Source organism: Neospora caninum, chromosome IX (assembly GCF_000208865.1).
Source record: "Neospora caninum Liverpool complete genome, chromosome IX".
NCBI classification, from domain to species: domain Eukaryota; phylum Apicomplexa; class Conoidasida; order Eucoccidiorida; family Sarcocystidae; genus Neospora; species Neospora caninum.
The window spans coordinates 2,680,272-2,698,976 of record NC_018390.1 but is presented as its reverse complement, the minus strand read 5'-3'; the positions used below and the strand labels follow the sequence as shown (position 1 = coordinate 2,698,976).

The 18,705-nt window shown below is 56.5% G+C and overlaps 2 protein-coding genes across 2 annotated transcripts; one reads left to right on the top strand and one right to left on the bottom strand.

Annotated features, from left to right (window-relative positions):
- Nucleotides 1–1,154: 1,154 nt before the first annotated feature.
- On the top strand, nucleotides 1,155–3,918 carry NCLIV_041700 (conserved hypothetical protein; the record flags this gene model as incomplete). The annotated part of the gene is made up of 6 exons (XM_003881079.1): nucleotides 1,155–1,267; nucleotides 1,940–2,093; nucleotides 2,369–2,420; nucleotides 2,755–2,776; nucleotides 3,034–3,382; nucleotides 3,727–3,918. 6 exons carry the CDS (start codon nucleotides 1,155–1,157, stop codon nucleotides 3,916–3,918), a joined length of 882 nt encoding a protein of 293 aa, XP_003881128.1.
- A 1,390-nt stretch (nucleotides 3,919–5,308) lies between these two features.
- Nucleotides 5,309–17,863, bottom strand: NCLIV_041690 (ubiquitin carboxyl-terminal hydrolase, related; the record flags this gene model as incomplete). The annotated part of the gene is made up of 15 exons (XM_003881078.1): nucleotides 5,309–5,367; nucleotides 5,724–5,785; nucleotides 6,009–6,115; nucleotides 6,629–6,700; nucleotides 7,165–8,133; nucleotides 8,749–9,267; nucleotides 10,026–10,648; nucleotides 11,158–11,395; nucleotides 11,614–12,063; nucleotides 12,402–13,170; nucleotides 13,426–13,517; nucleotides 13,764–13,867; nucleotides 14,123–14,281; nucleotides 14,808–15,669; nucleotides 15,971–17,863. Coding segments are annotated over 15 exons (6,978 nt in total), but the record flags the coding sequence as incomplete, so codon positions are not given.
- Between the last annotated feature and the right edge of the window lie 842 nt (nucleotides 17,864–18,705).

Here is an 18,705-nt window from a genome sequence, read left to right as displayed (position 1 = left end):
CAAGGGCCGTCACTGAGGTTTGAAGAACCTGTCTCTCGGCGTTTCCCTGCGTTTCCCCGTTCTTTAGCTAAAAGTGTTGGATTTCAATATCCTGCCGGTGTTCATGTTTGCTTGGAAACTGTAGCCATTAACGCTGTATTGACTTCGTAGTAAGCATAGCACCTAACTCGTGTCTTGGCGCGGGGCTAGCGGCCCAGCGGGAGGGGGGAGAGAGAGGCGGGAAAAACGAACTTTAAACGCAGAAAAAGGGACCTCCAGGCATTTCATGGTGTCCTCAGTATTGACACCGCAGCCTGTTATGCGAGAAGTGAGGCGCCGACAGCCCACAAAAAAGATCCTTTTCTCCGGAACAAGCAGCGAGCTCGGGCGGCTCGGCACGTTGCACAGAGTGTGTCTCTCGACCGTTCAAGGCGATACGCTCGAGACTTGCGTCTTGCTCGGTCGAAGGCCCGCAAAAAGATGCGAGGAAAGAGAAGTTAAAGTGGAACCCTGCGTGCCCGCAGACGCAAACGACCGGCTTTGACCGTCCGCTCGAAATTCTGGCGCCAAAACTTTTTCTCCGGCTTCTTCGATGGTGTGTCGCAGTCACCTCCCCGACGAAGCTTTGTGTGTCTCGGTAGCTGCAGTTTGCCATGAAAATCCGCATAATTTCGACGCTACGGCGTTGGGGGGAAACTCTCCGGAACTGTTTCTTTTACCAAGTCCCCCTCTGACATCCCCGATTCCGTGATTGTTTCGTCGCTTGCTTTCGCCTGGGGCGTTTCTGTGCCTCGCGCTGTGTATCTGGCCAAACGTACACAAGCATACTCTCGTATGACGAGAAAATACCGATATACAGGCATGTGTAAAAATACATACAGAGATCTGTGTATGAATGTGCCTATACATATTGATAGCCGTGAGACAATGTACCCCGTCAGAGTTTGTCTTCGGGACCGAAACTTGTTTTTTCGTTCAAGCCGGAGGTTGGAAGCCGCCGTTATGCATTCGTGTCGGCGCGTGGTAGCGGGCTGCTACTGTTTTTCTGTGCACATGTAGAAGCACGCGTGCGATGAGACATCCATGCGAGTCAACGATGTTTCCACATCTTCTCTTTCATCTTTACGCGTAATCGATTGGCATACGCACATAAAAGCGAGAGCTGTCGCAGAAAGATGGCGGGTTCGCAGGCGGCTTCATTCCGAGACCAGGCCTGGTTTCCGCGGTCTCTGAAGGAATGTGCGGCGGGAAATGCCAGCCTCCGAGAAACTTTCGTCTGTCACTTCTGGTACGCGAAGAAGAAAAGCAAAAGGCCGAAGAAGGAAACTCGCAGCAACCCTCGCATGGCGTCTGGGGCGATTCGTTTGGCTCGGAGTTTTCGTTGGAAAACGTCGGACCGCGCACTACAGGCGCGAGGAGTCTGAAAATTTATTATATACGGGGTTTGCTCACTGGAAAGTACATTCCGAGAGTCTCCTCCAGTGAAGCAACACGAAAGGTCTGTCTTTCCGTCGGGCTCCTTGTTCCTGACCGTTTTCTCGCCTGTTTTGCTTCTACGGGAACTGCATGTGCGTTCTCTCAAGCAACTCTAACTCGGAACCCACTGATACACGTGTCCATGTGTGCGCCCATGAGCGCCTCCTCTTGGTTGTTTTTCCAAGGCGCAAACGAAGGAAGGAGATGCTGTCTCGACTGGGAGACGTCCCACGTTCGGGGGGCAAGAATCCCATGCATTCGCGCCTACGCGGTGGAACGGTTGAACAACAGTCGCGAGGGGAAAAAGAGTCACGATGGAAGACGCGACTGTCCTCGAGCACGAAGACACATCGCGGGCATTCGTGGGGTTTCAGTCCACCTGATGCGTATGTCCGATCTCCTCGAGGGGAAAAAATCCACTCGACCGCCCGCCTGCCAAGGCACTTTTCCACGCCTCTTTTGTGCTTCTGTTCTTTCTCTGTAGTGGAAACCCCTTCAGCTCTTTCTCGCTCTTTCCCCATCTGCGCACCTGCAAAGAGAAAGCAAGGAATCTACAAAAGAAGGGTCGACGAACGCCGATTGCAGCCCCGCCGGATGTCCCAGCAACCTCAGAGTGGCGCGAGGAATACAACGCGTGGGTACGTTTCAAGATGGATGAGCGTAGGACGACACATGTGACGCTGGAAAGAAACCTTCCACGAAAGAAGGATTCGCCTCGAGGGCGAGAGAGAGCGCAGCACAGGAACGGCTTCTCTTGAACGCCGCGAACATGCCACAGGACGCCTAAACGATCCAGAATCTGAAAGTGGAGGCAGTTGCCCCGACAGAACGGAAAAGAGACGAATCAGACGCAGCTGCGCGTCCACCGTAGGAACATTCGCAACGGTGTACCTGTTCGATGTGTTGTTTCCAGGCTCGAGATATTGTCGAACATCAAGATCTTTTGACGCTTTGCCAACTTTGTGGTCAGTCCGTACAGTCCTCTCGACAGGGAAAAAGTTTGATCCGTATCGTGGTCGACACTAGTGGCGCTTGTGGAGAGTCGTCGCCATCTAATCAAGTTGGTTTGCAGTTTCTTAGGACACGATTCGCCTTTGGTGGAAATCGCCACTGCACTTGACACTTTCGAGCAGAGACGCCCTGTATAGGCACGGATCTGAATCTTGTGTCGCAAATAACAACATCGCAACGCCACGCGTGGTAAATTCTAACCCCGTTTACGTTCATGGAAGGAGGTGCGGAAGCGTCGATTTCCTGCTTCCTGGCCATTTGCGTCCGCCGCTTGTGATGTTTACGCAGGCCATGGTGTCCTTCAGAACAGGTAAGGATGGGGAAGAGCGCAGCGCAGACGTTTTGCTCCACCATTTGCTTAATTTTTAGAGTCCTCAGGTCGCGTCTTTCTTCAACTCCACAGAAAGAATATGTAGTTCTTTGCCTCCTCGCATGTGACGCTTCTCTCGGCCGCCTCAGTCGACAGCTCACGGCCCTCACTTCAAGGAGTCAGACACCCCGCCCCCGTGACACGAAAAACGTTCCTCTCAGCGTGTGCCGCTCTCTGCGTTTCGCTGCTTCCAACAGGATGTCTACACACCTATGGAAATGCAGCGTGAATTCGAGAGAGGCGCATGCGCACCGTCACGCCCTCACTCGCGTCCTCGCTGCGCCGTTCAGCCCCTACGAAGAGAAGACCGTAGATCGGCGGCCTCGAGAGGCCCAAATGCGGAGTGGAAATCCCGCGAATGCGTCTCGCACGAATACACACTTTCACCAGCCACTTTTGCTCAGCGCCGTGGAGGCGCTCTGTCGAGAGAGCGGTGAAGCACACGGAGAGCGAGGCAGAAAGCCAGGCAGGATACGTGCGTGCCCGAGGCTGCCGACAGAGAGATCAAAGGGGTGCACAAGCGCCCAACGGCAGACCCCCGTAAGTGTTTATCACTTTGACTCTCTGAACGGAATGTTAGTTCCAAAAGAACAAGGAATGCATATATATATATATATATAATATATATATAATATATATAGTATATATTATATATATAATAGTACAGACTTGCACGGATGCGTTAGCAACTCATTGAATCCTAGAATACCTTATCTATATATTTATATTCTGCAGGAGGCATGACAACCGAATTTCAATGCGTTTTCATCAGATATAGCGTACCTCTATATCTGTCCGTTAGCGGAGATCTGGGAAGTAGGCGCTTTGTGGCTGTCTACTGGTAAACTCTGGAGTTGGTTTTCTGTGTCTTTTCAAGGCCATCAAAAGAGAGGATCTGCCGCCTTGCTTGCGTTACCGGTGTTCGCGGCCCAAAGAAGCCAGTGGAGGAACCGACACAGGAGCACATCTACGCGAGGAAGCGCTTAGCAAGACCAAAAGTAAACAAAAATCTCTCCTTTTCTGGCAAACAAGAGAGGCTGAAGCGTATCTCAAGTGGTTCCACAACTCCCCCGAGCATGTGAAGAAAACTGACACGAACAGAGCCTCTTTCTTCGAATCCAACCGAGGACAGGACGATACGAGCACGGAGAATGAAGGGAAGTAGCGGAAGTGACGCTCTCAAACCAATTCTCCTGCCGTGCCTCCTTCCACTGCGAAAACGTGCCTGGCGTCATTTTCTCTCTTCAGTCATCTTGTTTCACGGACTCATTTAGTTATATATATATATATATATATATATATGGAGCGAGAGGGAGGGAAAGAGAGGGAGAGAGAAGCAAGCGCACATGAAGGACCAGTCCTTCTGAAGTTTTCTGTACAGGTATATATTGTGATACATGCATCCTATATGTATGGAGAGAAGTCTGTCTATCCGAAAGAAGCTGGATATATAAATGGATATATGTTTTGCGCGCGTATCGATCTGTAGTTATATGTGAGAGACTTCGTTTCGTCTGAAGGCGTGTGTGTTTCCCCAAAGGTGCGCCTGTTGAAGGCAAAGAAACAGTGTCCGAGCGTGTGTGTGCGTGTGTGTGATGCACCCGGCTTCGCGTCTTTGCGTTGGAAGAACAGTTGGTGTCGCCTCGGAAAGGCCTACCGAAAAAGCGACTTTCCTTTTGAAGAATCGATGCGTGAGTTCTCCCTTTCAAGTTTGGGGAAGGACAGAAACAGGGTATGCAGGGATTGCAAGGACGAGAGAGACGAGAGGACGACAACGAGAAAACAGGGCGGTGCGAGTGCCTCAGAGGGAGGGGATGGTGATTTTGCATCAACAAGCGGGGAGTGTTGCAAACCCATAAGAACAAGAGGTCTAGCGACGGAGGAAGAAGGCAGATTCACAAAGGGGGAGACTAAAACAGAACAAACACGGCACGCGAACGAGATCAATATCGAGACACCCCGACACGGACAGATCCAGAGACGTGGTAGTGGAAGTTCGTTTTTGCGTGAGGCGCAAAGACTTCCGATTTGCGACGGAGGCATTGCCGCGCATTTCCCGCGCAGTCCTGCAGCTGTAGATTTCTACCGCTATCGAAACGCACCGATATACCCCCATTCGTACATGCACATGCGAAGGAACAGGCGCCCCTCTTGGCGCCGCCCAGAACAGAAGGCCGCAGCCAACTTTCACTCGCCGCGGCGAACACAGGAGCCCCGAGTGAGGAGAAAAGGAGAGGGAAGCGAGACCGCGGCCTCCATTCGGTGCGTGTGCTGTCTCTCCTCTTAGCTCAGGAGATGTTCTCGCGGAGACGCGTCGGAGGCGAGAGCAGACCGGAGCGGCGCAGCGTTTTCACTTGCGCGCGCGCGCGCGTTCTTGTCTCGCTTCTCCATGAGGCAGCCAAAGAAAATGTGCCCTCAAGACTCTCCCCCCTCGTCAGCGGGGTGAAGAACCGGAGAAGAAAAGACCGAGAACTACGCAATCTTCATGGCCGTGTGTGAGCGCATCTTGGAGTAGGGCGCCGGATGTTCAGCTGAAGAGAAGAGAAAACAGGTTCGCATCTAGAGCCTTTCTACCGGACTCGACAAGAGCCGTGCGTGTGCATGTATGCGTCGGGAAAAACAGCCGATACGTATATATATCCGGCTCCAGGGAGGACCAGGCCGAGAAAGAGCGCAGAGCACGGAAGGGAAAACACGGCCGGCAGTGGAGGGTACATGTGCCTGTCGCGATTCCCTCTCCAACGAGCTCTCAGAGAACCCTCCTTTGTGATCGGGTTGCGCACGACAAATCCAGAGTGAGGATGAATCTGACATGCACAGCTCGACGGGACCCGCGGAGAGGCAGGAACGCAAAATCGCGAGAAACAAGATGCGACAAAGGACTCACCGATAAGAGTGATGGAGTCGTAGCGTTGCCAGTCGAGGCGGTCGTTCGGTCCTTTCCACGATCTGAAAACGGAGAGGCGCAGAGAAAGAAGCGCCGAGATGAAGAGCATCGAGACAGAAAACGCGTTTCCTTCACACTGTGTGTGGCGCAGGAAGACGGACACATTGGAGGGAGGCTCAAGGACAGTCTCTATATCGATGGACGAGGATCCAGGAGAAACTGTGTCCTGCGTCGAAGAGCGACAAGGAACCCTTGCGGAGACATCCCCAGTTTTTTTCCACATACCTGTTACAGTCCGCGTACTGAAAGAAAGTCCAGTTATTCCACAAGGCCTTTGGCAGCAGCAACTTCTCTTTCACTTTGTGCTTGATCTCGTTAAGCGTTTCGGTCGGCTGAAAAAAGAAATGCACGCGATGCCGGAAAACAAGAGATGATCGATCGTGAAGAACCTTGAGTCTGTGCTTCACGTCATTCAGACGAAAGACACACAAAAGAGGAGACGAAAGAACACGCGAGGGAAGTCTGTTTCTTCAATACACGAGAAGCTCGACCCAACGGAAGACACAGACACAGAAGGGCGCAACAAGAGAAACCCGACTAGCAAAAGCTGTCCATTTGAAGAGACCAAAACGAAAAAGCGGGATAGACACGGAAACGCCTTGTGGCATTTGACAAATGTCTCCTCGCACGAAACCATGCTGTTTCTCTTCTCGCTGATGGGGGTACGCCATTCCACACAAACATATATATATATATATATATATATATACAAACACCTGTAGAACGATGGCTCGCCATGGAAACCTACAGCGATACACTGCAGATATATATATATATATATATATCTTTAAGATGCAAAGACAACCGCAGGTGTGCTTTTCGTTTCCGTTTCCAAGTGAACCTACTCGCACAAGAATCTCGAAGGGGTAGCCGAAGTACTCTCTGTCCGTCGGAGTTTGGTGAACGACTTGGAGTACCTGAGAAGACACCAGAGAGGGACGGAAATCGAGTGGTTTTTCGGAACGCTGTGTTTGGACTCTTTGCACCTTCAGAGACTTTCCTTTCTCGTTTCCCTTCGGCGTCTCTCGCCTCTCACGCTCGTTTTGCCCCACGACTCCGCATTCTGTGCCCCGCTCGTGTCGCCATGGAGACGCTTCTGTCGCCATCCACGGATGCATCCCTCGGCTCTGCTCTCTTCGCGCCGCCTTTCTCTCCGTCCCTGTTCCTCTTTTTCTTTTCTGTCTCACTCTATGCCTGCGTCTCGTCCTCACCTCTCTTCGGCCGACCCTGGTGCCGACCGCTCTCTGCCGCATGCACTTTGAATCGGTTTCCTTCCCTCTCTCTCCTCTTTTCTCGCTTTCTTCTTCCTCTCTCTCGTCTCTTCCCCCGTTCTTTCATCTTTCTTTCGTCTTCCCGTCCCTCTCTCTGTTTTCTTCCTCACCTTCAAGTCCCCGTTTTCGATGCCTTCTTTCTCGTCGGGTGTCCAGTCGAGCTCGAGTCTGAGGGGGACAGCGAAGAGGTTCTGGGTGGCGAGGCCGTCGAGCCGCGGCTGTCGGATGGGGCCATGGGCCTCGCCGAGCGCGTACATTGGCAAATTCTGCACTTGCTGCGTCTTCTCGAGCTCTTGGAGCGAGGCGACTGTGGAGGCGACGAGGCGCAGACCGCTCGCGAGAGCTGCGTCAGACACCCTCGCGGCGTCCGCCGCACCAGCCTCCCGCGACAGCCGTCTGCGCTCCTCCACGACCTGCGTGCGGAGCGCAGGAGGCATGCGGGCGAGGATGGCGTGGATCAAGTCCTTCACGGTCAGCGGTCGCGAGGAGAAGGGACACCTGGCCGGGATGAGGCCCTCGACGCAGCCGAGACTCTCAACGCGGCGGTTGAAGACGAGCACGACAAAGTGAAGAAGCGCGTCGTGCAGTCGCACGTCCGGCGGCGGAGACGGCGCCGAAGACGTCCCCGAACAGGCCGGGAAAATAAGATCCTTCGCCCTCTCCAGCTGCGCGGGACTGAGTGCGTGCGGATCGATCACCCGCGAACAGAGCGAGTAGTGGCGGGGCATCAGGGCCAGGTGAAAGATGCGGGGTCGGCTACCCGACGTCCCCGAGAAGGGGAAGGCCCCCAGCGCGGTCCGCGAGCGGCGGCGCCCGAGCCGCGAGCCGGTGCACTGCAGCGCCTTCTTCTCGAGGCGCGAGAACACTTCATTCACGCTCAGCCTGCGCATCGAAGCCTCGGGAGAGGCGCCGCCCGAGCTATCCCGACGCGGCGCAGTCCCCGCGCCTTCGTTCGCGAAACACACCAAGCTGTCGATGCTCACCGGCTCGTACGCGGGATCAGACAGCAACGGCGGCTCCGGAAACAAAAACAACCGCGACGAGTCTGTGCCCAGATACCAACTGACGTAGCGCAGCACCTGAAACAGAGACAGCGCGCAGCGAAGGGGAGGGGGGCGGGGCGCGCAACGTTGCTGCGGAGCGGCGACAGAGGCAAGAAGCGACCCGACAGGGACGGGTAACCACAGCGGGCGAAAGAATTACGCACGAGAAACAGGTTTCGAGAGGCGCACCCAGAAAACAGGCCCCGGCAGATGGAGGGGCGCGGCGGCGGAGAGGATGACGGAGCACGAGGCGAGAGTTTCGAAAAAAGAACAGCCACGCAGAGACCAAAAAACGCACAGAGACACTCGGAGACAACGGTCTCCAGTGGCCTTGGGGTGCGGACGAGGGTCCAGCGCGAAGGGCCGTTCCACCTCAAAAAACAAACACGACAGACCCATCTGAACACAACTCCTATCACAAACATAAATGTATAAACATATATATATATATATATATGCACGTATCTATATATACATCGACATGAATCGGTTTTTGTATAGGTGCACACATGACAGATTACATCTACTTGTCAGTACGGTCTCGGGACGCTTCTATTTGCGTATGCATGCACACAACTGGAGATTTTTTTATGCATGCGATTATCTTTCTTCCCATAGACAGATCGGCAACAGAGCGGTCATTTCGGGTACCTGATTGCATGCGACTCGGACGTCGACTTCGAGCATTTTCGCCGCCACAGGCTGGCCCTTCGGAACGTGAATCCACGGGTCTTCGTCTTCCTCGGCGTCTCCTGCTCCGTCTCCGTCTGCGCAGTCAATGTCCCCAACGCTGACACCACTCGTGGATCTCTGGGGCCCTGCAGGACCGCCGGGGCCTCCGACCGCGGTCGCGGCTCCAAAGGGCCCGGCCGTCGCGCCCAGCGGGTTGACGGGGGAAGGCGAGGCGGCGGGAAGCAGCAGAGAAGAGGAGACGGAAGACGCATTGACCGCCTTGCTGGACGCCCCTGGGAGGTACGGATCGGCGGCGAGGACGGAGGATGTGGAGGGACTGGACGCCAGAGTGAAGGAGCTGAGAGTTTCGTTTGATGAGCACTGAGAGAGAGACAAGTCGCGAGACGCGAGGGAGACAGACGAAGCAGAGGGCGCCGTGCTCGGCCGCGGGTAGTCCTCCAACAGCATTCCGCAGCAGTTCATCGGCCGATTCAAAAGCTGGAGAAAAACGGAACGACAGGAGGAAGAGTGAAAAGAGCACAAGAGAAACACTAGACAGAAAAGACTCCCAAACACGTGGATCGAATACACACACATACATATATGTGTATGTATGTATATATGCATATACCTATATATGCACACAAAAATACGTGAAGATACACCTTTATATATATAAACGTGGATATTGGTGATTACGGATGGGGGCCGAGCTGAAACCAGGCTGACGTTGGTGATTCATGCGCGGCGTTTTTCTTTTGGAGCTTCACTGACACAAATCCAGGCGTACGACACGTCGCTGTATTCCCCTAGACACATATATATCTAAATAAATAATTAGCGATACGTCATACACAGGAGGAGTCCGAACTACGAAAGAGCGCGACAGGCGGCGAGCCAGATACACGTACGCACACGAGCCTTGTGTGCAAATACGTACGAACTTTCCTTCACTTCAAATACATACATATATATCTATATATATGCATATATATAAGTATATATATATGTATATGTATATGTATATATGTACGATGACTGCATGCATCCGTGTCAGCCATGTGGGTTGCATCCCGCGTGGTTGCATCTCCCGAGAGGCCCGGGAGAAGATCCGGAAGTGGATGCGGGGCTCTCTCCTGCAAGGAATCCAAAACGGAGGTCGAGGTCCTGAGTGCAGCCATCCGAGATCCGTGTGTCCCCCTGTGGATATAGATGCATGTGGATGCAAGGGACGCGGGGCTGTCAAGCGAGCATACCTCGAGAGGATCGTAGAGTCTGAACTGAAAGACGAATCGGTTGGCCTTGTTGAGGCTGTAATGGTGGAAGTCTGGGCTAGGCAGCAGGGGCATCTCGGGAGGTCCGACTGGAATTTTTCCTCCTCGGGCCGCGGGAAGAAAAGGGAGGAGCCCGCCGTCGCTCGAGGGCGGCATGACCGCGGGGCGTTCCTCTTTCTTCGCACTCTCGGTCCCGTCCGCTGACCCCGCAGGCGCCTGGCCCGCGGAACTGTCTCCTTTCTTTCCTTCTGCTGCGTCTTGTCTCTGTGAAGCTCGAGAGGGAGGGAGGACGCCGCTGTTCACTGGCGAAGAGACAGTCGTCGACGCCTCGGCGCTGCGGCTCGGACCTGGCCCCTCCGCAGGCTTCTGCTTCGTCCCAGGTGTCTCCTTTTCGTCCTCGGCCTTGTCGCCAGTGTCCGCGTCGCCCAGAGCCGCCCGTGCGGCCGTGGAAATTGCATGCGCGGCGGCGCCAGTCGCAGAGGGCGGCGACGAGGAGGAGGGCGAAGACGAGGAAGATGACGAAGGCGACAGGGAGACAGGCCCTTCCTCTGCGGATAGCGAGGCGCGGTGTTTCGTCTCCGCCCCGTCTGCCGCCACCAGAGGAGCTGGAGTGGAAAAAAGAAAGGAGGCAAAAAACGGAGAGGGAGGTGAATCCCAGGACACCGTGCGAAGAAAGAAAAAAGGATCCAGAGGAATCGGCCCGGCGCCCCACAACGCACACCAGAATACCGACCGTAATATATCAAAAAGAAAAAGAGAAAAGAGACAAACGAAGGAGGCCGAGTACGGAGAAACAGAGACAATGGATACAAAAAAAGGGAGAAACAGACACTGGTTGTGGAGCACGTGTCATTCGCTTAGGCCGTTGACAGCCGCAACTTGTTCATCGTTCCGAGAAACTCGAGGCCAGGTCAGCGTAACGGCACACGCCTGCGGAGACGCGAGAAGAGAAGGGCGATCGCGAGATCTGGAAAAGTGCGAGGATGCTTCCCGTCTTCCCTCTGCACACGACAGGCTCCGCATGCCGAACCCTCTGAGATCAACCTCGGCAGCCGCCCGTTTCGAGAGACTTGGATCACTCGCGGCGGTGCCCACACACCGATGTGTGTCCTACTTTGAGCGAGGCAGAAGGCAGGGAGAAGGGAGGGAACGTTGGGCAGTCCGCGGCCGTCGAGGTAAAGTTGGGCGAGCAGATCGTGCCCGTCGGCGGAGGCGGAGAGGCCGAACTCTTCGGTTGTCGTCGGCTCCCTCTCGGCGCTGGAGACTTCCGCCAGTCGTCGGATTTCTTGGAAGCGCCGGCGCATGTTTTCCGGAGCCTCGATGTTGAACACGAAGATGTCTCCCGGGAAAATCTGAAAGCCCAGCGAAAACGCACCAACAGCCGGTCTCTGAACCACGCGCGATCCCGCCGATTCGGGAAAGAGAAGTCGAGACTCTCGCCCGTGTTCTTCTCTCGATTCCCGAGCGGTCCAGTGCTCTCTCCTTGTTTCCAGAAACGCCCCTTCTCCCAGTCTTTGTTTCCAGGCGTTGACTCCATTCCTCTCAGTCTCGTTCGCTTCTTTCTTCTCACCTTTTCTTGCGAGAACGTTTTCTTCGACGAGAGCGTTAAACTGGTGGGGTTTTTCAGGTCCTGGAATTCGATCTCGAGGGCGAGGACGAGGGCGAGTGCGGCGTCCCGCGGCAGGTCGGGCGTCTGCTCTCGGCTCCCGGACAGCGCGGGAAAGTTCCCCTGAGTGCTGAAGACCGGTCCACAGAGCGTCGCGCTCAAGCCCGCGCCGTACGCAGCCGCGCATGCAGCGAGCGAACAGCTCTGCGAGCTCGCCACGTCCACCAAACACGGTTTCTCCGACCCGGTCAGGGGGAAGAAGAGGCCTGAGCCCGACCCGGAGACAGCAAACAGAGGCGGAAGAGAGCCCAGCGAGGCGACGTAGCGCCGGAGCGACTCCACAGCGTACGGGCGAACCAAGCCGTCGTCCATGCACCGCAGCAGCCGCCGATACAGATGGGGTTGGAGACAAACCTGAAAAGAGAGGTCCGCAAAATGTCTCCAGAGCAAAAGATCAGAAAAAAAGGAAAAGGCGAAAAGGACGCAACCGACGCGCGCGCGTGTGTCCCAAGCCCGACTGACCGCCCGCGGTGGGCGCCTGCTCCTCGTTTTCCGACACTGACACACAAGGAGACCAAGCCCCGCCGCCGCGTCCAACACTCGAGGGGACACTCCTTTGATCCGACGCCTCGCCTCGCGTCTGACCCCCACTTGGGGAACCGGTCAGCTTTTTTTTTGCACAAGCCGAAGCGCCAGTCGCGCCGCCGCGCGTTCTCGCTGCACTCGGTTCTTCTCCATGTTTCTCTGCTCACCAGCCGCCATCCGTTCGGCACGAGGACGACGTCCACGCAGACGACGTTGCTGTCTCTGAGGGACTCTGGGACGCCTTCGGTTGCCTCGTCCTGGGTTTCCAGCGTCGCGAGTTTCTTTTCTCCCTTTCCTGCCGACAGTGGCGGCTTCGCCTGGCTGTCCTCTTTCTTCCGCTTCCCTTTCGGGTCCTGCGCCGACCCGGGCTCTGCATCGAGCATCTTGTTTGCGCCGAAGATGTCAAAGTACTTGAGGAAGAGCAGCTGGTGTCGCCGGCAAAACTCGTCGTGGTCCAGCGCGCTGCGAATCACGGCGTTCGTCTCCGGCACGGCGAGGAAGTACAAGCAGGCGTCGAACCGGTTGTAAGGGTAGTTCTGGTCCGCCGAGCTCCCGGGGAAGGTCCGGTGGCCGAGCACGCCGCTGCCGCGCCCGCCGTTCCCCAGCATCTTGGACCGGAAAATTTCGCCCAGACACGGATTGTCCGCGATGGCAACGGGGCTGAAACGCGCGTCGTCGGCCAGAAAGTCCATCGCGTACAGGAGAAACGCGATGGAAGGCGCCTTCGCAGAGCTGCGCTGACTCGCCCCGCCCTCAGACGCCCCCGCGCTCTCCTCGCCGTACAACTTTGCAAACAGCCGCGACGTGATTTGCTCGTGAATCGGCAAAACGCCCACCGACCGACTCGACTTGATCTCCACCAACGGCGGCATCGTCGCCAGCGGCAAGTCCAGAAAGCGACGATTCAAAAACTGCAGCGGATGATACACCTTCACCCTGAAACCACGCACAGACGGCAAAGATCACACAGTCCCGCTTTCCTTACAGAACAGCCAGAATACGATATACTCACGAGGAAGAAACGACCACACACGCAGCATATACATATATATATATATATATATATATATGAACATTCGCCCAGGCACATGTATATATATATATATATATATATATACATACGCATATGTACATCTATGCATGTAGGAGTAGACGTGTGGGGTGTTCGTCCTAGAATGTTGCTGGGCTTACTTGATGCGTTGCTCGAGAACCCGGCGAATGCGGTTTCGCAGTTTCATCAGAAGCTCCTCTGTGCGGCACCGGACGACGACCTGAGGGTTCACCTGCAGTCCAGGGAACGCGCGAGAACGGCCGAGAAAGACATTGCTGGAAATGTGTTTTTGAAGCTGCTTCTTGAAAGGCGTACAAAACCCGATAGGTGACTGGATGAAGGGTTTTTCTTTAACACCATGAAGTCTGAATGCCCATGTGCATACCGAGCCACGTCGCCCCGCAGTGGGGATCCTCACTCGCGGAGCCCGGAAAAGGCGCGCCGCGTCCTCGGACCTTCCTTCGATTCTTTTTCTCACCTTCATCGGGTTACAGTCGGCCAGCAGCTGGTTCGCAAGCCGCTTCTTCACGTAGACCAGAATGTACGCGTTGTAGACCTTTTGCCGCGAGCGCGGCGCTTTGCCTGAACGGGCAGAGGAAGAGACATAGCGCGTGAGACAAGGGGGAGAAAGCGAAGCTGAGCAACATGGATCAAAGAAAACCGGGAAACGGACACGGGAGAGATCTCACCCAAGGGAGTGTGTTTCGCGGACCGAGATCCGAGTTCCGGAAAAAAGAAAAGGAAGAACGAAAAAGTAGAAAGCATCAGCTTTTTGCGGGGGTGCATGAGGCTCTCAGAGCGGGGGGCAGAAATGAAAAGGTGGGGAAATGCGCTCACCAGCGAGGTAATTGCACGGATCTTCTTCGTCCCCTCCAAAGTTGTCTCCAATCGCTGCATACTCTGAGACCGGATACACCTTGTCGTCGTCGAAACGGACCCACTGCGTGCGCGGCGGCGGCCGGAGGAAGCAGTAGTAATGGCCGGAGTTGACGTCTCCTGGAAAAGCACGAGAGCAAAAGCGCGAATGCAAAGGACCGCGCGCTCGCCAGAAAGAGACAACAGGAGCGAGGCAGAACGATACGACTACGACAGTCTGTCTCCGCCTTCTTTTCCTATTCTTTCTCTTCCCGGTCTTCCCATCTGTGCCCCGCTCTTGCGGTCGTTGGCGGTTCGATCGACCTCGATGACAGCGGAAAAGCGAAGGAGAGATAGACAGGAAGAGAAAGAGGAAGGAATGTCGAGAGAGGAAGGGAAAGAGAGTGAAGGGAGAGAGGGAAAGGGAGTGAAGGGAGAGAGGGAAAGGGAGTGAAGGGAGAGAGGGAAAGGGAGTGAAGAGAGAGAGGAACAGAAAGAGAAGAAGAGACAGAGAAGAAGAGAGGAAGAGAAAGAGACGACGAGAAAGAGACGACGAGAAAGAGAGAGGAAGGGAGAAAGAGAGAGAGACGACGAGCGGAAGAGAGAGAAAAAGCCGAGAACGAGGAAGAGAGGGGAGGCCGCGATTTGTGCGTCTGGGGGGGCGCACCTTGGTGTACGGAGACGGCGTGGAGCTCGTAGACTCCGGCGCCGGGGCAGAATTCGTTCAGGTCGAGTTCGCTCTGGAACTCGAAACTCGAGAAGACTTTGACGGTGTCCATTTTCTCGTAGTCGAAGTCGAATCGCTTGAGGAGGAAGATGCAGACGGGGGGGAAGCGTAAGAAGCGGACGCCTTTTCGCGCGCGCTGTTTCCCGAACGCCTCGGCGTCGTACGAGTTCTCGCCCTCGAGGATCTCCGGCTGAACGAGGCGCCGCAGACTCTCCTGGATGTTGTTGCACCCTTTCACGTCCAGATTCAGATCTTCGTACGTCTCTTTCCGCACGCTCTTGTAGTCGACCTCGATGCACTCAATGTACGTCTCCATCTCGCCCTCAAACATCTTTTTCACGCTGCCTTCCGCGGGAGTCCGCTGCATTTGCTCCTCGACCTTGTCCAGCAGCAACTTGAGCAATTCGTGGGTGTCTTGCTGCGTGAACGCATCGGCTGCGTCCCAACCGAAGGACCGAATCAAGTCCCGACACGCTACTGGCTCTTTTGAGGTGTACAGCCGGAAGAAGAGGTTCTGCAACGCCAGCGAGATGGACGGCGGCCGCCGCTGCTCCTGTTCCTCCTCCAGCAGCAGATCGCGCATGTCTCGCTCGTTCCAGTCGGAGAAATCCTCGTCGTCCTCGTCGTCGCTGTTCAGCAGCAGCGACGCGAGCGGATGGTGCACAGGCGAGAAGTACGGAGACGAGTCGTAGGACGGCCGCCCAGACGCCCCCTTCGACGCCCGGCCGGTCGGCCGCAACGCCGACCCTTCGTCCTCCATCTGGACGTCGCAGCTTCCGTCGATCATGTCCTCGTCCTTGTCCTGGAAACGAGGGGACACAAGGGGAGAGACACACACCACTCCCGCCTTTGCTTGACGTGTTTACGTCGTGCAAACGTCTGTGCCAGGGAACTATATATATATATATATTATATATTATATATATTATATATATATATTATATATATTATATATATATATATTATATATATATTATATATATATATATATATATATAGATGCATGGATGTCTATGGGAAGAGTGCGCTTCTTGAACGAAGCGAGCGGCGTGTCTCTCTCCGTGGCGCCTCCCTCTTTCTCCCTTTTTTTTTCGAAAACTTACCAGGTTTCGGTCGTGTCTCGCGTCTCGCGCGTCGCGGGCCTCGTCTCCGTCCGCGCTGGCCCCTGAGCCGCCCGCGCGGCGTTTCCTGCGTCGGCATCTGCTCTCCAAGACCTCGATGCTGCGGCAGCCGCTGATCGCCTTCGTGTCGAAGGTCAGGGCGTAGACGGCCTGTCGGAATTTCCCGATGTAGTACAGACTCTGAAGCAGCGCGTTCATGTAGCACGTCGCGCCATGGTTCCGCAGACCGACGTACCCTTTCCCCGCGCGGCCGAGCGACGCCGCCGGCGGCAGCGAAGAGAAGAGCGAGGCGAGAGGCGAGGAAGTGTCGACTGGCTGACCCGCGATCACGGGTCCCAACTCGGCGTCGTCCTCCTTGGGCTCGTCGCCCCCTCCGCGGTCGCTCCGCTCGCGCATCTCCGCCTCGGCGGCTTCAGTATCTCTCGGATCCGCGCTGTCGCTGGGCCGCCTGCGCTCGCCGAGCGGCGGCGACGCCGGACAGGGCGTGCGGAGGCCGCGGCTCATCACTGCAGTTCCGGCGGGGAAGACGGCGGCGCGGAGGACGAGGTCGCCGGAAGGGGCGGCGAAGAACCGCTCCTCGAAGAGCGTCAAGTAGGAGACGATCGCGTGCCATCCGCGGTCGATCTCCTCGCAGCTGAACTGGAAAGTTTCTTCCCTCCACACTGACCGCTCCGGCTCAGTCAGATTCACGACGTAGATGTGGAAGCGAACCGCAGACTGGAAAATCCAGTCTGCCGGCCAGTCGGGCTTTCGGCCGATCTCGACGAACGCAGCCGTCGTCCGACTCTGGAGGTACTCCTGCTGCTGGGGCGAGAGCGCGCGCGCCGCGCCCTCGGGGAAGAGCGGAGACGGCGGAGAAAGCTGCGCCTGCCGGTTGTGCGACCGCGTCAGCGGATGCACCATCAGCCGGAAACGCAGAGACGGGAGCTCTACCCAGTCGCTGTACAGCGTGAGGGTGTCGATCGGCGAGTCCCCCTCGTCCTCGATCCCCTCGAGGAAGCGCGCACGGAACCGAGGAATGACCATCTCGAGCTCGTTCGGGAGAGGGCCTTCCACGACCGCCCCGTCATTCAGACGGCGCGGCAGCTGCGGCGCCGACGAGGGCGAGGCGGCCGCGTCTTCAGCCCGCGGGGTCTTCCGCGCACCGAGAGCCGGAGAAACGCCTGCGCCGGGAGTCTCGCTGAGTTTCTGCGCGGTCGGTCTCTCCGGAGAGAGCGCCCCGGTCGGGTCGTCCGTCGCGCCAGTCGGCGGAGGTGTACGTGCACCCGAGTCGCCGCCCGCCGTGTCCGCGCATTCTGCCGACGGCTTCGAGGCGAGGCGCGTGCGACTGCCTTTCTCGCCCTTTTTGAAGAGAGACACGTCGTCTTCCCCCTCCATCTTGCTCTGCGGCGACGAGGGCGCGGCCGAAGAGACGCCCAGAGACACACCCCTCACGGAAGTCTCCGCGGAGAGGCTCGGAGGCGGTGCGCGGTCCGTATGGCGCAGCAGCGGCGGAGACAGTGACGCGAGCGAGGCGCCGCCGCACGAGGAAGGGGAGAGAGACGGCGACGCAGGGACTCGACAGCGCTCGGCGTCTCCCTCGCGCGCATGCGGCCCGGAAGACGACTCCGAGGAAGCGTGCAGAGAGAGAGAAGGGGGAGAGCGGGGCGGGTCGCGGGACGAGGACGCGAGAGAGACGTGGTCAGCACAGTCGAGATCGGATTTTCGCGGGGAAGTGGCGCAGGACAGGACACTTTGGGGAGACGAGGACCGTGAGCATGCGTTGGAGGCGGGAGAGGAGGGACAGGAAGAGCGCGAGGCAGAGACGGAAGCTGGTCGGTTGAAGTCGAGAGGAAGGGCGAACGGAGGCGCAGAGGCCCCGAACGGGGAAGCGAACTGCGAATCGAGAAAGGACGAAAAAAACTCGGGAAAATTCGAATCACTCTTCTTCAACTCTGCCTTCCTCTCCCGACGAGACATCTTGAAGTCCAGTTCCCCCGCAGAAAAACGCGCACATAGTTGCACAAGACCCAGCACCCCCTCACGCAGAGACCCGCGCCCCCGTTTCGGTCCGCTCTGTCTCCTGTTCGAGCTTCCCCTCCCCCTTGCTCGCCTTGCGTTCTTCTCTGTTTGGCGGCACCACCTCGCTTCCGAGCAGAGAAAGCGCAATCCCTCAGCGGGCCGACGACCCTACCAAGAAACTCGAATCGACGGCGAGACGGAAAGCCACTCGCAAGCGCGGGGAAGCTTCAGAGAGAATGACAAAAGACGCCGACAGGGGGGAGTGCGGCTGTAGAGTACCGGGACGACTTGGTCAAGCGGAAGAACGGGAGAGAGGCGGCCAGAGACAGGACAGAAAAGCAACTAAAAAGATGGTAAGCCAGCGGTCATGACAAGAAGATCCGTCTCGGCTCGACGGCAACGCGACTGGCGTTCCCAATCGCACAACACGCCGCAGTGACAGAGTCAGCCTGTGTACATACAGCTGAGAACGAGGCTGCGCAGAGCAAATTCAGGGAGCTGCGCGGGCCAGACTCGCAGAAACAGAGCGGGATCCCCGCAGACATTCACCGGAGTGCAAACGAGCTGTTAAAAGGACCCCGGCACGAGCGCAGAACGTCCGCCGGTGTTTGACTGTTGGGATCTTTGCGCTTTGCCGCACGGCACCCTTCTCCGCGGAAGGCGAAGAGAAACACGAAAAGACGCAGAGAGAAAGGGAGAGAGGACGAGGGAGAGAG